The following is a 13,634-nucleotide window of genomic DNA, read 5'->3' on the forward strand; positions in this document are numbered from 1 at the left end:
GTATAAACTAGCAGCTTTACTAGCCCAACGTGACAGTGAGGTTGAGGAGTGTCCTGAAAGTTAGCTGTAGAAGCAGTAAGATAAGCTCTCCACATAGTCTTAAGTGACTGGAAAACTATACATGTGCGAGGGAGGTACGACAACTGAATGAAACACAAAGTGCAAGGCATACTTGAAAGTTGGTTACAACTTTGAATGCATTCCCCAAGCCACATACAAATTAATCATCAGAGGGTGATCTCTTACAGGTTTGAGGGACTTGAGTACAGTCGTCACCTAAATCATTTGTTAACCCTTAGCTATGCAGACTTAGGAGCAGCCCTTCGTGTCATGTGGCTTAGTATACTTACAATGGGAGTCTCAAAGGAGAGAAGGGAAAGGGGGAGATAAGTATTTGAACATATAATTCCTGAAAACATCTCAAATTTCTTGAAAAGCATTAACCTTCAGCGCCAGGAACACCATTTAAGAAAACACAAAGAGAACCACATCTAAATACATTCAAATCAAACTGCTGAAAGAGAAAATCTTGAAAGTAGCAAAACAACTCATCATGTCATGTCTAAGAAAACAATAATAATATAGTGATGGCTCATAAGCAATAGTAGAGGCAAGAAAGCAGTGAAATGATATTCAAAGTGCTGAAAGGGAAAAAAAACGGATCCAAAAATTGTATATCCAGCAAAACTATTCTTCAGGAATGAAACTGGAATAAGACATTTCCAGATAAAAACTGAGAGAATTCACTGATGGCAGATCTTCCCTATAAGAAATAATAAAGGAATAGCTTTGGGATAAAAGAAAATGCCACCAGATGATAACGTGAATCCATAGGAAGTATTGAACAGTATTGGAAATGCTAAATATGTGGGTAAGTAAATATAAAAGACTATATCTGCATTTTTCCACTTAATTTCTTTTAAAAACATTAGATTGTTTAAAGGAGTAATTATAATACTATTGTTATGTTTATAACATTTATAGCATTATAGCAGGTCCTCAAATAACATAATATCATTCAATGTCATTTCATTATAATGTTGATGAGATGAAGTAGGAATTTAACTCTTGTTTATGTCAATTAGCCTATAGTGAAAATTTGTTATATGTCATTTTGCTTAAAGTTACTATCAACAATGCTGAGTACTTAATGTATGTGACAGTAACAGCACAAAGACAGGAGCTATATTGCAGCCAAGTTTCAGTATTTAAGTTAAGTTAGTATTAACCTAAAGCAGATAGTCATAAGTTAAAGGTGCATATTGTAATGTCATTAAAAAGTGTTAGCAAAGAAAGTTAACACAGGAAATAAAATGATGCTCCAGAAATGTTTGCTTAACACAAATGAAAGCAATAAAGGAGGAAAAGAAGAACAAAAAGACAAAAGACATATTAAAACAAATAGAAAAATTGCATGCATGAATTCAGTTATATCAATAAATACCTTACATATTGTGAATAGGCTAAACACATCAATCAAAATGCATAGACTATCAGACTAAATTTAAAAAGATCCAACTATATGCTGTTTATAAATTTTAAAAAATATTTTATTATTTATTTTTAGAAAGAAGGGATGAGTGGGAGAGAGAGAGGGAGAGAAACATCAATATACAAAAGTCTTCTTGCACACTCCAAACTGGGGACCTAGCCCACAACCCAGGCTTGTGCCCTGACTGGGAATCGAACCACTGACCTTTCAGTTCACAGGCCAGCACTCAATACACTGAGCCATGCCAGTGAGGGTGAGAATCATTTTTGATTCAAAGACATAAATAGGTTGAAAGGAAAAGGAGGGAAAAAATATACCATGAAAATAGTACCCACAGTGAATTGGAGTGGCTATATTGATATCAGAGAAATAGACTTTAGAGAAGAAATATTACTAGAGATGAAGAGGGACATTTCATAATGTTAAAAGGGTCGAGACATTGGGAGCATACAATATTTATAAATGTATTTACACAACAGTGGATCCCCAAAATACATGAAGCAAAAGCTGACAGAATTGAAAAGAGAAATAGTGCAACAATTATAGTCTAGTACTCCTTTCTCAGCAATTCATATACCAGCTAGACCAAAAATCAGCAAAAATATAGAAGATTGAATAGCATTGCTATAGATTGAATGTTTATGTACCTTGTCCCCCACCCCAAATTCATGTTATAGCCTAATCTCCAATGTTATGGTATTGGGAGGTATTGCCTTTAAGAGGTAATTAGGTTTGGATGTGGTCGTGGGAACAGAGCCACCACAATGGGATTATAAATCCCTTATACTGGGAATAGTGCCAGTATAAGGGGATGATAAACAAGAAGATAACTGTCTATGAACCAGAAAATGAACTCACAACACTTACCAAGTCTGCTGGCACCTTGATCTTAGATTTCCCAGCCTCCAGATCTTTAGGAAATGAATGTTTGTTGTTTAAATCAGTCAGTATATGGTGGATTTTTTAATAGCAGCCTCAGTTGACTAAGACAAGGACTATCGACCAGCTTGATCCAACTGAAATGCAAAACACTGCACCCAACTGACTGCAGTGTACACATTCTTATCAAGCAGCATGGACTGGTATTTAAGGTAGATCATATGCTACGTCATAAAAGAAGTTTCAGAAAATTTAAAAGGATTGAAATTATACCAGGTTTCTTCTCTGGACACTGTTGGATTGGATCAGAAATCAGCAACAGAAAAAAATCTGGAAAATCCCCATATATATGGAAATTAAGCAGTACACTCCTAAATAATTCATGGATCAAAGAAGACATTACAAGAGCAATTTTTAAAATCTTGAACCGAATGAAAATTAAAACAACATATTAAAATTTATGAGATATAACTAAAGCAGTTCTTAGAAAAAACGTTTATAGGTTTAAACGTGTATTAGAAAGAAAAAAAATCTAAAATCTATGTTTCCACCTCAGGAAGTTAGAAAATTAAGAGCAAACCAAACCTGAAGTAGAGAAAATAATAAAGATAAAAGGGGAAGTTAATGAAAGAAAAAGAAAATGCCATTGCTATAAAAGGTATGATGTTTAGAACCACCCATATTGTTCTACTGACAAATTTTTATATAGATATTCTTGAACTTCTGGCCAAGATGGGGGCATAGGTAGATACACTGTGCTTTCTTGCACAACCAAAAGAAGGACAACAACAAATGTAAATAACAAAAATTGAACAGAACTACCAGGAAACTGAACTGTGTAGAAGTCTGGCAACCAAGGAGTTAAAGAAACAATATTCATCCAGACCAATAGGAGGGGTGGAGACAGGCAGCTGGGGTGGAAAGGACGTATGGCAAGACAGTGGGCAGCAGACTGGGCAGTCCCACATTTGCATGCTGACAAACCAGGAGGAACCACTGGGGATGAGACAGACCATGCAACCCAGGGTTCCAGCACAGAAAAATAAAACCTCAAAACCTATGACCGAAAAAACCTGTGGGAATTGCAGCAGTGGGAGAAACTCCCAGTCTCACAGGAGAGTTTGTTGGAGAGACCCCAAGTGTCCTAGAACATACACAAACGCACCCACCTGGGAATCAGTACCAGAAGGGCCCAGTTCGCTTGTGGGTAACGGGAAATGACTGAAAGCAGGGTGAGAGCTGAGCAAGAAGCATTGTTCCCTCTCTGACCCCTTCCCCACATACAGCACCACAATGCAGTGATGTGGGTTGCCCTGCTCTGGTAAATACCTAAGGCTCTGGTGAATACCTAAGGCTCTGGTGAATACCCTTACTATGTAACAGGAGTGCCAAGACAAAACATGGCCCAAATGAAAGAACAGATCAAAGCTCTAGAAAAAATACAACTAAGTGATGAAGAGATAACCAGCCTATCAGATGCAGAGTTCAAAACTGGTAATCAGGATGCTCACCGAAATGGTTGAATATGGGCACAAAATAGAGGAAAAAGTGAATGCTCTGAAAAGTTAAATAAAGGAAAATATGCAGGGGACCAACAAAGAAGGGAAGGAAACTGGGGCTCAAATCAGTGGTTTGAACCAGAAAAAGGAAAGAAACATTCATCCAGAACAGAATGAAGAACAATTCAAACAAATGAGGAGAGGCTTAGGAACCTCTGGGACAACTTTAAACGTTCCAACATCCTAATGATGGGGTGCCAGAAGGAGAAGAGGAAGAGCAAGAAATTGAAAACTTACTTGGAAAAATAATGAAGGAAAACTTTCCCAACAGGGCAAAGGAAATAGACATGCAGGTCCAGGAAGCTCAGAGAGTCCCAAAGAAGTTGGACCAAAAAAGCACACACCAAGGCACATCATAATTACATTACCCAAGATTAAAGAGAAGGAGAGAATCTTAAAAGTAGCAAAAAGAAAAGGAGACAGTTACTTACAAAGGTGTTAACCATAAAACCATCAGCTGATTTCTCAAAAGAAACCTTACAGGCAAGAAGGGGCTGGCAAGAAGTATTCCAAGTCATGAAAGGCAAGGACCTACATCCAAGATTACTCAATTCAGCAAAGCTATCATTTAGAATGGAAGGGAAGATAAAGTGCTTCCCAGATGAGGGTCAAGTTAAAGGAGTCCATCATCACCAAACCCTTATTACATGAAATGTTAAAGGGACTTAGAAAAAGAAGATCAATACTGAGCAGTAAAACGATAACAAACTCACAACTACCCAAACTAAATCTAAAAAACAAAAAGAAACTAAGCAAACAACTAGAACAGGAACAGAATCACAGAAATGGAGATCTCATGGTGGGTTATCAGTTGGGAGAAGGAGGGAGAATGGAGGAAAAGATACAGGGAATAAGAAGCATAAATGGTAGGTACAAAATAGGCGGTTAAGAAGAACCACCTGTCTATTTTAAGAAACCAGAGAACTTATATGTACGACCCATGAACATTAACTTGAGGGCCAAGGGGATCCTGGTGGGAGGGTAGGTGAAGGGTGGAGCGGGATCAAGGGGAGAAAAAAATAAGACAATGGTTATAGCATAATCAATAAAATATACTTAAATAAAATATAGTGTTGGGGGGGGAAGTTTTCAATGATAGCAAAAAGGAAACCTTTAGAGAAGGATTAGAAGATAAAGTTGAAGACGTCTCTGAAGGAATAGAAAGAAATAGAACAACAGCAGATGGAAAGAAAGAAAGAAAAAGATAACTAAAAGATTGGCCCAGGAGGCCCAGAATCCAAATAACTGCAGGACACAGTTGTGCTAAGTTTTCTGCCACTGTACATGTAACAAGGGGTCCCCTTTCCTCCACTTTCCAATAACATTTTCTCTTACTTTCTTCTGAGCCTTCAGCTGCAAATTCGTTGGTGTTCATTTGTCTACCAACAGTCTATTTAAGGCATCCTAGGCTAAATTTTCTATCATGTTTCTCATAATTCTTTCAGTCTCTGCTTATTACCCAACTCCAAAGTCACTTCCATATTTTTTAGATATTTGTTGTAGTAAGATTACCAGATACCCAGGTTTCATCTAAATATCATCAGCTCAAAAGTCCCAAATCTCATTGTTTGAATTATATATGTGAGGCTCTGATCCATCCTGGGTTACAATTCCTTTATATTTGTGGACCTAAGAAACAAACAAACAACAAAAAAACAAGTTCTCTGCTCCTACAATATAGTGATGGGACATGCATAGGCTATGAGAGACATTCTCATTCAAAAAGGAGAAGTGGAAGGGGAAAAGAGTCATCAATTGCAAGCAATTTTAAAATCCAGCCAGGCAGTCTTCATTAGGTTTCAAGGCCTGGAAAATAGTCTTCTGCAGCTCAGTACTCTGCAATCTGAATAATCCTTTTTCTTTAAAGATTGCTTGTGTTTACAGCTGAGTTGTTTTATCAGCCGGGTTTCCTGCTCTAGAATTTGGGGGGGGGGGGGGAGGGGTTAATAGCTCTCTTTCATTTTGTACTCTCTCTGTTCCCTTTCAGCTCAGTTAACAGTGTTCCCGCTGGCATAAAATTGTAGAGAACCTTATGAGTATGCTGCATATGTCACAGGGATTCAGTTGATTAATCAACTACTAGATAACATTTTCCTCCAAAATTGAAAGCTTTAACAAAAGTATAAGGATCTGGTATAACAGTGTTAACAGGGAATGGAGAAACTACCCCTTTCAGCGAAACTGTGAGAGGCTTAAATCAGTATCAACTTTTAGGGGTCAATTTGTAATACACATTTTTTAGAAAACATTGAAAATGCTTATTTCCAACTGTTCCATTCATGAAAAATTATCCTAGGGAAGTAGTCAAAGATATGATTGGAGCTTTATTCTCAGGGGAAATAAATGTTCATGATATATTTAGTCTATATGTATATAGTTTATTTTATATTATGTAATATACATGCTCCATATTTCCTCAATTCTTAAGAGTCTATTAATTGTGTCATATCTATGTAATAACTATTAGGGAAAATTTTCAGAGACATTAAGATGAAGTACATATGAGATTACGTCTAAGATTATGTGATTTACAAGTGACCTATTCTTTATACTTTTCTGTGTCATCCAGAGTGACTATATTGAACATGTATTACTATTATAATTTTTACTTTGTAAGTCCTTTATTTAATGTATTCATTTAAATTAATGGCAGGCAGTTGTAATTCAAGAAGACAGCTTCCAGTAGAGGCTACTGGGAATGTGGATATCATACTATTTGTTTTTAATCCTGCCTTTAAGTGTCTACAAAGGAATTAAATGTATTAGTATGTATTGTTTGAATCCTGCATATGATTCCAACATTCCTTTAATGAGAACTTCTTTGACTTTTTACCTAAGAGGCTGAAAAGAGTGAAGATTCCTCAGGTGCTGCAGGCCTGTCAGGCTTACATCGCACATATAGCCAGGACTGCAGCTTTAAGAACAGCATGTACCATGTTGGAGATTACGTCTATGTAGAGCCCGCAGAAGCCAACCTACAACCTCATATAGTCTGTATTGAGAGACTGTGGGAAGATTCTGCTGGTAAGTTCATTTTAAATTGAAGGGCAGATTTGTGAGATGTGATTGTTTTATTCCTTGGTCCTCGGGGAAGAAAATTGTAATTCAAACATTTTACATCTTCTAACATTAACTGTTCTACAATATATAAAATATAATTAAGCACCCATTATATGAAAAACATAGGGTCTAGCACTATGGAGCAACGGCACAGTTTAGTCAAAAGAAATGTAACTTCTTAAAGTCTAGTTGATATTTGTTCATTCAATTTTTAAAAAAATTTATTATCTATGTCATTTTTTCTTTTTTCTTTTTTAAAAATTATTTTATTGTTCAATTACAGTTGTCTGCATTTTCTGCCTATTCATTCAGTATTTATTAAACACATACCATAAGCCAAACTCTGTAGGTAGCAGAGAGTCAGAAGAACAAGACTCATGTTTTGCCTCTGGCAAAACTACTCCAATAAAAATCACAACTAAAAGATTATTATAGGGAAACATTTGCCTTAGCTTAGAAGTTTATTTCAAAAAGCTTCCTGGCCCTGGCTGGTGTGGCTTAGTGAGTACTGGCCTGCAAACCAAAGGGTCACTGGTTCAATTCGCAGTCAGGGGACGTGCCTGGGTTGCAGGCCAGGTTCCCAGTGGGAGGACCCGGGAGAGGCAACCACATATTGGTGTTTCTCTCCCACTCTTCTCCCTCCCTTCCCCTTTCTAAAAATACATAAATAAAATCTTTAAAACTAAAAAAGGGGTTTCCTAGAACAATTGCCTTTAACTTGAGACATGGACAATGAAAAGGAATTAGTGCAGCCCAAAGCAGGCAGAAATGTGACCCAGGCAATGCAATTCTTTCAGCTGTTCATCATGTGCAATACTTTCATTCCTGACCCTAGCAGACTAGAGCAGGTCTCATCACCTTCCTCATTCTATGTATTATTTATCTTTTAATACAAGGTGGAAAGTAGCATTTTATTAGGCCTTACTACAGTTCATTATTTTAAATTATTCTTCTTCTAAGATGACTATATTAAGGAACATGGCCTAAAAAGCACATTGGTAGGTTCAGGCCATGGCAAAATGGATGGATTTGCTCATTTTGCAAAGAATATGTGATTTCTATTAATGGTAATTCTCTCTATCTCTCTTTCTTTTTGAGGGGAAAAATGGTTATATGGCTGTTGGTTTTATCGGCCAAATGAAACTTTCCATTTGGCTACACGAAAATTCCTAGAAAAAGAAGTTTTTAAAAGTGACTATTACAACAAAGTTCCTGTTAGTAAAATTCTAGGAAAATGTGTGGTCATGTTTGTCAAGGTAAGAAACTCATGAGTCCCAAAAGTATAAATCATTCCATGGGAATAAAATTTATAAACACACACAAAAAATATTTATAAAATTGGGAGCTCTGTTTTAAACTATTTGGAAAAAATATTTTTTAAAGCTCTGTCTGTATGGCTGTATATGAAGATTTAGGAAGAAATAAACTTGGAACATGAGGGCAAGAGACCATTTGTTGCCTGTACAATGTAGCTATATGCAATCAGTTTAATTTTTTTATATTGCCAGAATAATTTTTAAGGGTGACATTTTCTGAAAGATCATTATAACTTGCTAGTGTGGTTTTCAGGTAGTAAGTTGTACTTTTGTGTATCTATCAGATGTAGGCACAGGAGCCCTGCCCATAGCTTTAAGGAACATTATAGCTATATGAAATACTAATATATTTTCAAAGGGGCAATTGTTAGGCTAAATAAATTAAATGGTATGTATTTACTTAGTAAAGTCATTCTGAATCAGGGAAATACTGCAAGATCTCTAGCCATTTACCATTTGTTGTTAACTGTCAGAAAGTCTAAACAGTTTAACTTTTATTTGGTTGGTATTTATTTTTGGAATTTTCTTTTTCATTGATTTTCAGAAAATGCGCTTAGTTAATTTTATCATTATATCCCCCAGGAATACTTTAAATTATGTCCAGAAAACTTTCGAGATGAAGATGTTTTTGTCTGTGAATCACGGTATTCTGCCAAAACCAAATCTTTTAAGAAAATTAAACTGTGGACCATGCCCATCAGTTCAGTTAGGTTTGTCCCTCGGGATGTACCCTTGCCAGTGGTCCGAGTGGCCTCTGTATTTGCAAATGCAGATAAAGGGGATGACGAGAAGAACACAGACAACTCAGAAGACAATCGAACTGAAGACAATTTTAACTTGGAAAAGGTATGTAGATAATAGCCACACAGAAAAGAATTTTACATTTCAAAATAAATAATATAAAACCTTAGTCAAACAGAAAGAAGGGAACTATAAAGGAGAGATAAAAGTTAATATTTGGTCTTGACTGGTGAGGCTCAGTAGATTGGGCATTGTCCCGCAAACTGAAAGGTTGCTGTTTCGATTCCCAGTCAGGGCACATGCCTGGGTTGCAGGCGAGGTCCCAGGCTGGGGGTGTGCCAGAGGCAACCCATCGATGTTTCTCTTGCACATCAATGTTTCTCCCTCCCTTTGGCTCTGTCTAAATATAAATAAATAAAATCTTATTTAAAAATGAAGAAGTAAAAAGAAATTAATACTTAGACAACAGAACAGTAGAATTTAAAAGTAAATTCAAGTGCTAGTCCTCTGACAAGTCCAACGAGATAAACTACCAACCATTCTAATAAAGAAAAAAGAAGGGACATTTAAAACATGGAAGAAATTAAAGACTTCTATGTTTTTGTTAATAAATTTGAAAGCCTGAATAAAATGAATAATTTTGTAGGATAATATAAATTACTAAAGTTGAATAAAGAAGAGATAGAACATGTAAGTGGACAACAACATGAAGAAATTTTTTTTAATGTCAAAGAGCTAACCCCGAAGAGCACTCAGACTAGATAATTTCATAGGTGGATTCTTTTAACCCTTTAAGGGACCTATAACTATAATGTTTAAATTATTTCAGAGCATGGAGAACAAAGAAAACTTAACAGTTTGTTTTACAAAGCCAGAATAATCTTGATTCCAAAACCTGACGAAATAAAAAGCTACAGTTCAGTCTCACAAATATTGATGGAAAAAAAAGAGCTTGGGGAGAAAAGTGTTTTTACAAGTGAAAACAAATTAGTTAAGAACATGACCAAGTAGAGTTCATTCTCAAGAAGCAAGGATTTTTCAAAATTAGGAAAACTCACTAGTTTTATTATAGTAATAGATTAAAAGAGAAATTATTTGATAAAGTACATTATATGTTTAAGTTGTTAGATGTATATTTCCTCAAAGTGATTTTTTTTATTATATTTAATCTCTGTTGTATTTTTCCTATTACTCCTTAGTTCCCTTACACCCCCCTGTCCCCAGAAGTCACCACACCTATTGTCCATGCCCATGAGTCCTTTCCCCTTTTTGCTCAAATCAAGGAATATACATGAGTAAGGAGCTTGCTGTACCATTACCTATGTTTTTCTGAAAGTAATCAATGTAGTTAGACAAACGAAAGTAGTGAAAATATTGACAGAGGCAAGATTATTTTTTTTGCAGATAATGGGGAGAAAATATTTATAAATCAATACCTTTCGTATATAAGCAATTCATAAGCCTTTCGAAGGGAAAATGAAAACAGTTTACTGAAGGACATAAAAGACTTGAATAAATTATTTTTGGAATGGACAAAATTATTTGAATATTCTTATGAAAGAATAAATATGTGACAGTCACCAGAAAAAGAATAAAAGAAAATAATCTAGAAAGCTTGACATCATTTGAGCTCTTGCGCCCCTGTATATGTCATAAAAAAAAAAGTATGCTTTGCGATGACAGGTGTTACATTTTATGAAACTACACTTAAAAAATTGAGATACTAGCTCACGACTAGTTAGTGAAAGAAATAAGCTTTTCACAATTAAATCCAGAATATAAAGGTAGTACTTTAAATCAGCAGGAGTGGATGGAATCAGATGATAGTAGAAAAACTGGTAGCCATTTGGAAAAGAAAAGCGGGGGGGGGACATGTGCACTCTTCATATCCAAAGTAAATAACATATAAACATAAGGAAGAAACAATACTAACTAAAAAGAAAGAGTACTAGTTTCTAACAAATACACTTACTGTATTTACCTATAATTTTTTATTCATTTACAAGCTTTAGAATGGGTCCTTTCTATGCTGTGATATAAAACCCAGGAGCTATTAAAGGAAAAAGTTGTCATTTTATTGATTTACAATTGGAAATATCAATTAGTTTAATAAAACAGTCCAAGGACTTCTAGTGTATGAAGATTTCTTTAAAGTCTAAGAAAAAAATAACACTAAAACAATGGGCAAAGGACCAAATAGATCACTTATAGAAGGAAAGCAGCCAAAACACATAACAAAATGTGTTAATCTACTAGTTTTCAAAATGCCTAACAGAGATTGGCAAGAATTCTAAAGACATGCAGCCTGGTGTGGGGCAACACACTCTCATCTTCCTTGATGGCATTGCCTTTGCCCCTGCAGTTTGATGACAGGGAATGCGCTCCCACATAGTACTCACAGGTACGCCAAAGGATTTTCTACAGGGAGTGACATTAGTCTAGTTGTAAAAGCAAAAGCCCTAAGCCAAACCCAAGTACCTATGAATGGGAATTAAGTTGTACATCCATATAATGCAGACTATAGCCAGTGAAAGGAATAAAGTAGGTCTATTGTAATACTGAAAAATTTCCAAGTTAGTGAGGAAAAGGTGTTACTAATTAACAGGCTGCAGCATGAGATGTTGTTCATTACTCAAGAAAACAAAAATGTATGTTTATATATATTAATGTGAAAACAACATGGATAATAAGTACCGAACTGTGTTGCTATCTCAGGTTAGATCACAGAAGACTTTTGTTTTCTAAGTTTTATATACACTAATGTTTGAATTATTTCCAACAAATATATAATCAAGAAAGACAAAGTTTTAAAATTGATAATGTAAAAACTGGAAAAAACTGAATTCTTAGTGTCTTAGGAAAAAATGTCCATTTTCATGTGCTAATACATGACATTTCTTATATTTTACCAATATGTGTGAGAATCATAGAAACATTAATTTTAAAAGAAGAAATATCAGGGGAAGCCAATGTGAAATTAACTTAGATTTGTTATTTTTATTATTAGAATTCATAAGTCTCCCGGGTCCTCTCTGTATGAGTTACTGTTTTGTCTCATTATTTTGATGTTGGATGGCCAAGACAAGTCATTCCAGAAACTTCTTTAAAGATTAACTTTAGAAAACAACCCATTCCTAAAGTAAAAAGGAATTCTTTTAACTATAGTTCACATACAATATTATATTGGTTTAAAGTGTGCAGTATAGTGATTCAGCACTTACATAACCTGTCACTGTATAAAGTTATTATAATACTGTTGGCTACATATTCTGTGCTGTACATTACATCCCATGACTTGTTTATTTTACATCTGGAAGTTTGTACCTCTTAATCTCCTTCATCTTTTCTTGTATCCCCTCTGGCAACCATCAGTTTGTCCTTCTATGTCTGTGAGTCTGTTAGATTACACATGTAAGTGAAATCATATGGTATATTTTTCCCTGTCTGACTTATTTAACTTAGCATAATACTCTCTAGGTCTATCCATATTGTTGCAAATGATAAGATTCCTTTTTTATGGCTCAGTAGTATTCCTGTGTGTGTGTGTGTGTGTGTGTGTGTGCACGTGCATATCACATCCTCATTAATGTATGGATGGATATCTAGGTTGCTTTCATATCTTGGCCATTATAAATCATGCCTCAATGAACACATGGGTGTATATATCTTTCATATTAGTGTTTTTCTTTGGACAAATATCCAGAAGTGGAGAATTGCTAGATTGTATGATGGTTCTATTTTTAATTTTTAGAGAAACCTAAATACTGGTTTCCATAGCAGCTGCACCAATTTATAGTCCTACTAACAGTGCAGAAGGGTTTCTTTTTCTCCAAATCCTTACTAATACTTGTTATTTGTTGTCGTTTTAATAGCCAGTCTGACAGGTGTTGAGGTGATATCTCATTGTGATTTTGATTTGTATTTCCTTTATAATAGTTGAGCTTCTTTTCGTGTGTCTGTTGGCCATCTATATTTCTTCTTTGGGGAGATGTCTGTTCAGGTCCTCTGCCCCCTCCCCCTTTTTTTAATCCTTACCTAATGATATATATATAGAGAGAGAGAGACAGAGAGAGAGAGAGAGAGAGAGAGAAGAGGAGAGAAGAGGAGAAGAGAAACGAAACATCAATTGGTTGCCTCCTGTAGGCTCCCCAACAAGGGACTTGAACCTGCAACCTGGGTATGTGTCCTGAACAAGAATCAAACCCGCAACCTTTCTGTGTATGATATGACATTCCAACCAGCTGAGCCACACTGTCCAGGGCCTCTGCCCACTTTTTATTTGGATTGTTTGTTTGTTTTTATGTTGAGTTGTATGAGTTCTTTATAAATTTTGGCTATTAACTTACCGGTTATATCACTTGGAAATATCCTTTCCCATTCAGTAGGTTGCCTTTTTGTTTTGTGGTTTCCTTTGCTGTGCAAACCTTTTTGCTTTCATGTAGTCCCATTTGTTTATATTTGCTTTCATTGCCCTTGCCCAAGGAGACACATACAAAAATAATATTGCTAAGAATGTTAAAGAGTTTACTTCCTGTGTTTTCCTCTAGGAGTTTTATAGTTTCAAGTCTTTAATCCATTTCCATTTTA

At 35.5% G+C, this 13,634-nt stretch overlaps 1 protein-coding gene across 44 annotated transcripts in view; it reads left to right on the forward strand.

Annotated features, from left to right (window-relative positions):
* Positions 1–13,634, forward strand: part of PBRM1 (polybromo 1) — a 121,058-nt gene that overhangs the window by 76,009 nt on the left and 31,415 nt on the right. For all 44 annotated transcript variants that reach the window (XM_053929292.1, XM_053929290.1, XM_053929309.1 and 41 more), the window contains 3 exons: positions 6,769–6,954; positions 8,089–8,246; positions 8,889–9,152. In XM_053929292.1, the coding sequence (XP_053785267.1) occupies positions 6,769–6,954; positions 8,089–8,246; positions 8,889–9,152 (608 nt within the window). The remainder of the gene's footprint in view (positions 1–6,768; positions 6,955–8,088; positions 8,247–8,888; positions 9,153–13,634) is intronic.

This window comes from Desmodus rotundus, chromosome 8, assembly GCF_022682495.2.
Source record: "Desmodus rotundus isolate HL8 chromosome 8, HLdesRot8A.1, whole genome shotgun sequence".
Classification (NCBI taxonomy): Eukaryota; Metazoa; Chordata; class Mammalia; order Chiroptera; family Phyllostomidae; genus Desmodus; species Desmodus rotundus.